At 43.1% G+C, this 6,000-nt stretch overlaps 1 protein-coding gene across 4 annotated transcripts in view; it reads right to left on the bottom strand.

The window, feature by feature from the left end:
* Window positions 1–6,000, bottom strand: part of cep350 (centrosomal protein 350) — a 223,134-nt gene continuing 217,134 nt past the window's right edge. For all 4 annotated transcript variants that reach the window (XM_068037945.1, XM_068037948.1, XM_068037946.1 and 1 more), the window contains exons 37-38: window positions 5,784–5,906; window positions 1–3,391 (exon numbers count right to left, since the gene is read on the bottom strand). In XM_068037945.1, coding sequence (XP_067894046.1) covers window positions 3,227–3,391; window positions 5,784–5,906 — 288 coding nt within the window. In that variant the 3' untranslated portion in view covers window positions 1–3,226. The remainder of the gene's footprint in view (window positions 3,392–5,783; window positions 5,907–6,000) is intronic.

Genomic DNA, 6,000 nt, shown 5'->3' with positions numbered 1-6,000 from the left:
AGGTTTATTTACAAAATTCTTAAGTATTAATAAGTCAATTTATCAAATATATATATACAGATATGTATACAGAGGAAAAACCCATTATTTTACATTTCCATACTACACACATCACCCCTTCCCTAAAAATTACAAAAGGGGAGGGAATTGCCTCAAACAGGAATGCTCAGCCTGTATTTACAAGTTATACAAAGTACAGTCAAGTATTCCTCTGTGTAGCTCTGCACTGTACAGTACACATAGGCAAATCTCCTTGTATTTGTCTACTCAGTATATTATGTGAGGCTGGACACAATGTAATGGAGAGACCGGTCCACTACAGCACTGAGCACAGCAGCATTTGAACTTCAAGTTCTTAATAAATAGGTTTCATTCTCTTTTTTTGTGTTGTCGAACAGCCCAGCACTTGTGTTGAACACATGGTACTGGCTTTCTCAAGTATACAAGTAACTAAGGCAACATTTTAACTCAAGCCCTATGGATAAACTGGTCACAACATCCCCGAACAGGCTGAGGATTAGAACACTAACCATTGAGCAAGTTGTGTTTGTCAGTGCTTGGCTTGGATGCTGCGGTTTGTGTTTTGTCCGGTATCCGAAGGGACAGTTTGCCAGAGCCAGCATTCTGTGCTGCCCCATTGGTATGAGAAGGTGAGGCTCCTGTTTAGTAGCAACCAATTTGTTAGGAAACATGTTTGCAGTGCTGCCCCAGCTCCTTTGGTAAACTGCTAATTACAAGAGAGAGAGAGAGAGATGTGGTTTTATCTAGAATCACAGTGAAATAACCTTTACTCCAATAGAGCCCAGTTGTCAACCTAGCAATATTTGATCAACTACCAGGATTGTAGCCAATATGGGTTAAGGCAATGGGCTGAGTTTAACCACATTGAACCAGCAAGTCGATATCTGGCTGATATTTCGCAACAAACAGAAGGGAGGGCCAACATAGAGAGAGAGAGAAATGGCCTGGTTGCCAAGTAGCAGCATGGATAAAAGTGTTTACGCATTCACTACTGACCAAACTAATCCTTCACAATTGTATCATGGATGCCTCACATCAATAGGCAGGCTTCCCTCTGCTCAGCTGACATCTTTCGCCTTGGTTTCAGGGTTTTCATCACACTCCTATAAAGAGTTAAAAGCCCAGCATAATCACTGCAGTGCTGCAGTTGCACCTCTGAGAAACTTCCTGCTAACTTACAAATTCATTACCAGTTGCTCAAGAGAAAATGATCCTCTAAGTTGCATTTTCCCCATTTACAGAGAAGCCCTGCTCCTCCAGAGGTTACCCTTCGATTTACAGCTGGAAAAATGTGGCTCGGGTCTGGCCAATTGTGCTTTGATTCTCACAGCATATTGATCTCCAGTAAACATTATAGTGATATGCAGCCAGTCAGTACAGTATGGAAGTCAATCAAAGTGGCAGCAGAAGGGGAAGAGGAGAAAAAGTTTGCTCGCCTCAAACTGATGTCCGAAGCTGGACAATGAGATGGGCAAGGACAAATTTGCTTAGCACAAAAACTATAACCAAAGATAATCCATATCATATAGCATCTGATTAAAATCATTAACATCCTCCAGTGAGTCATAGACCTGGAAACAATTCACTGAACAGAAGGTTCAGGTTTGATTCCCCACACGGTGGTGAGCTGCTGAATAATAACTCTTTGAGGGCAAGCCTCACAGACTCCAAGGTTATGAAGCAGAGAAAAAAAAATCAACCAGGACTCCTGCTTGTGAGTAAGCTTTGCTGCAGCGAATGGCTGCGAAACATACCTATCACCTGAGAGGGTACAGACAAAACCATGAGTTTGAATTGGCATTTCTCAACAGCTCACATTAACAGTATCCTGCACCCTCTATCGAGCAGGGAGAGATTATCATCGCTTACTGAAATGTCAAAACTCTCAGACAAGCCAGGCCAACATGATACCCACGAAAAACCACCAACTGCAGAGTGGTAAAGTGGGCAGACAAAAACAAGAATGGCAACAGGAAAAGCAATTTACCTCCATTATTCAGTTATAATATCCACGTTATGGATCACGGGCACAGATGGCAGGACGCCAAGGGTCAATCTTGGTGCAGTAAGATCATGTGGCTTTTGTTTAGGTGGCAGGATGAGGCAAGTAGCTCAAGTAAGAGAATCAGAGATCCAACTTATCGAATTTTTAATGACTAGAGACTTCTAGTCACACTCAGTACTGCCTCAAGAAGCCCACAGTAGCCAGGAGCTGGCAGAAGTAGCAGAGGTACTCAAAAACATGATTGGAGGTATTGGCAGATTAGGGCACATACACTTGGTTAGGAGCAGCACCCAGTACAACTGATGGAGGGAAGAGAATGCCATCTGAGAGGGAGCAGTTCTAAAACTGTGAGTTGATTATCACTAGGTGGCTTCTGGTCAGAGCCCCTTAAAAGGACAAACACCCCAGGGATTTTTCTTCAATTGCATATGTTTTACCATTGTATTCATTTATCGTCTCCATACTAAAGAAGCCAAACACTACACGGATCAACTTCAAAAAATCAGGCTGTTGTGACCTGAATTATCATTTTGATTTTTAAAAAGCAGTTGCCGAATCAACTCGAGTGATCTCAAAGTATGCAACATTTTTCCAAGAACAAATGTCAACAATGGAGCCCATTTAATTGAATAAAAAGCAATTTTCCTCCTTCTTAAATAACTTAAAATCAAAAAAAATCACGAGTTATAACTAAGTAAGAAGCACTCAATCTTTTTGTCCTCCACTTCAATCATGCAGATATACTCCTAGCTCAAGAGGTAGTGCTCACTCAATGTATGTTATCAACCATCATTAAAGTCAACTCAGAGCTAGCGTACACCAAACACAGATACCACAGCACCTCAAGATACACATACATTTTTTAAAAAGTAAACGTCGGCGTAAATGAGAAAAAAACTGAATGTGCAAACTTCTCTCAATTCAAGTCTATGCTACAGTTTGGATAAATAATTGGGATAAGGAAGTATATAAATAGGAGGGGAAAAACTTGGCACTTCTGGTATCCACATGCTGCCTGTCGACCCACTCTAGAACCATCTACTTGTTGAGGAAATCCCATGCCAGATGACACGACCTAATTGATGGGATGGGTTCAGAGGCTGAAGGTTGACGCCCCTCAGCTCACAAATCTCTTGCCCAAGACGACTCGGGCCTAGCTTCCTTCTGTAGTCCATGAGTGAGGTGATGGTATAGCCTGTGTTAGGGCAGTGTGAGCTTTGACTGTTTTGCCTGAATCTGATTCAGTACATTTACTGTGTCGTTTATCAGGGCATCGAAAATTCCATCTGCCAACTGCATCTTCACACAAAGCTCATCCTCATCATAATTCACCCATTGGGCTTCTTCCTCATGAAGCTCCTGGACCTGCAAGAACACAGACAGGAGAGATTATATTTGTTTTTGTAAAAAGACTATCCAGTACAGCTATTTTCTCCAGTAGCTAGCAGCTTCTGCCCAGTATTATTCTGCTGTTCATTCTGACTTCAGGGCTTCCACTTCCCCTGTTGTATAGTGCCACGGATTTAGCCATGCTCCACAGAGCAGCTTTGGAGGGTTCCTTACGAGATCAATGGGGTGTACCCAGCCATTCTTGCATAGAATAATACCGGGGCTAAAAAGGTTAAGTTAGCAGTGGTTAGCACCGCAGCCTCACAGCTCCAGCGACCCGGGTTCAATTCCGGCTACTGCCTGTGTGGAGTTTGCAAGTTCTCCCTGTGTCTGCGTGGGTTTCCTCCGGGTGCTCCGATTTCCTCCCACATGCCAAAGACTTGCAGGTTGATAGGTAAATTGGCCATTAGAAATTGCCCCTGGTATAGGTAGGTGGTAGAGATAATATAGGGACATGTGGGGATGTGGTAGGAATTTGGAATTAGTATAAATGGGTGGTTGATGGTCGGCACAGACTCGGTGGGCCGAAGGGCCTGTTTCAGTGCTGTATCTCTAAACTAAACTAAACTTATGAGGACCGGTTGCATAAACTAGGCCTGACCTACTGACTCCTGCCAGCATTTTCTGTTTTTTTTTTTTGCATGCGTTGCCTTGAGTAAAGATGATTAAGGGGTGGTTTAATGCAAGTGATTAAGATGATTAAAGGATTTGACAGGGTAGATAGAGAGAAACTATTTCCTCTGGTGGGGGAGGTCAGAATAAGGGGCATAACCTTAAAATTACTGTTAGGCCATTTAGGGGTGACGTCAGGAAGCACTTCTTCACACAAAGTGTAGTGGAAATCTAGAACTCTCTGCCCTGGGATCAATTTAAAATTTCAAAACGAAGATTGATAGATATTTGTTAGGGTTAGGGATTAAGAGTTAGGGAACCAGGTAGGTAGACGGAGTTAAGGTACAGATCAGCTATGATCTAACTAAATGGTGGAACAGGTCTGAGGGGCTGAATGGCCTCCTCCTGTTCCTGCATTCTTTTGAATGTAATTCCAACAGTATAGCTGTTCATGACACTGAGGTTGAGTGCAAAGACTGCCAGCAGTATAGCCAATCCGTTTAAACTTTTTCTCAGCAAGCACAACAAAGATGGACCTCCACCAGAGGAGGAAGAGATGGTGAGCATAACTGAAATTCACTTTCCTCCTTTAAGCTGGCCCCTTGCACGTGTGCAGCCGTAGCTTGGGAGCGTTGGCAGTCACGCTGGTGCTGTGCCAATGCAGACAGTACTGCTCCATCGCCTTAACCACAGTGGCTGGTTGAAGGTTGATATTCTATCAATAAACTGCTCTTGAATTACAGTGCTAGCATCCAATAGGCACTCAGTTTCCTCCATAAATAGCAAATTGGCTGCAATAACTACTCATCAAATTTCTTAAACAAGTGTGATAGGAATCAGTATGACATGATACACTGGATCTTTGAATGGCATGATTGCTCAAATTCCCATATCAGGTTTAAATTCAGAGTGGATTACTGTATCATACATGATGTTAATATGGATGGGGTGATCAAATCCAGCCCATCAGGTTGGATAATGGGCTCTTTTCTCCCTGCTGGCTGTGGAGTCCCAGAGAGAAAGAACTCCAAGATCTTGGAGGATACAGGTCCAGAACACAAACTGCTCAGCAAATCGGCAATGTCACTCAGTAAGGCCATACCAAAGCCTGGAATGAGCAAGGGTTAAGACTGTGCTGCTGTAGCAAGGCGTGCTATTTTGAGGCAGAGCATGGGGAGTTTCAGTATGTGTCTAATTGGTGCTGTGTGCACCCTGAAGTGCTTGACCCAAAGTGGAAAGAAAAACAGAAGAAAGAATTTGATTTTCATTTGATTTAAGACCCCACTTTTTAAAAATTAATGTTGGGGATGTAGGTGTCGCTAGCAATTATCACCTGTCCCTAGTGGCCTTCAATAAGGTGGTGTTGGGTCTTTTTCTTGAACCACTGCAGTCTATATGCTGAAAGCACCCCCACAGTGCTGCAAGGTAGGGAGTTCCAGGATTTTGACCCAGCAACTATAAAGGAATGGCAAAATAAGACCAAGTCAGGACGCTACCCTTATCCTTCTAGGGAACAGATGTTGTGGGGTTACACACCAATAACCCCTGGGAAATACTGAAAGATTCCCAAGTTTCCAATTCAATTTGAAAGTTAAAGTTTTTTCTTGGTGAATATAGGATTACCAGGCAGGAAGCCACAGCCAAACACCTGTGCATTTAAAATAACACAAAACTCACTTGTATGCTGATGCATGTTCATAATCATGGTGCAACGGGACTTCATAAAACTGAACTGCTCCTAAGCTGAAGGACTTACCAGAATGTGGTCCACTCGGTCACGTTTCTTCCTGCCAAACTTCATCATCTTCTGCCAGTCTGTCTTCTGGTTTTGTTCTTTGCTGAATCCAAACAGCTTCTGTACCTCGTTGGAAATGAAGGTCTGTGAATGGAAGCATAGGAGATATGGCAGCTACTGCACACATCCTAACCACACGAACAAAGCAGCCCCAACCCCTCGACCCCTTCCCAAGGCT

The sequence above is a fragment of the Heterodontus francisci genome, chromosome 8 (assembly GCF_036365525.1).
Source record: "Heterodontus francisci isolate sHetFra1 chromosome 8, sHetFra1.hap1, whole genome shotgun sequence".
Lineage (NCBI taxonomy): Eukaryota > Metazoa > Chordata > Chondrichthyes > Heterodontiformes > Heterodontidae > Heterodontus > Heterodontus francisci.
The sequence above is the reverse complement of the archived record's forward strand: the minus strand, read 5'-3'. Positions and strand labels throughout refer to the sequence as shown.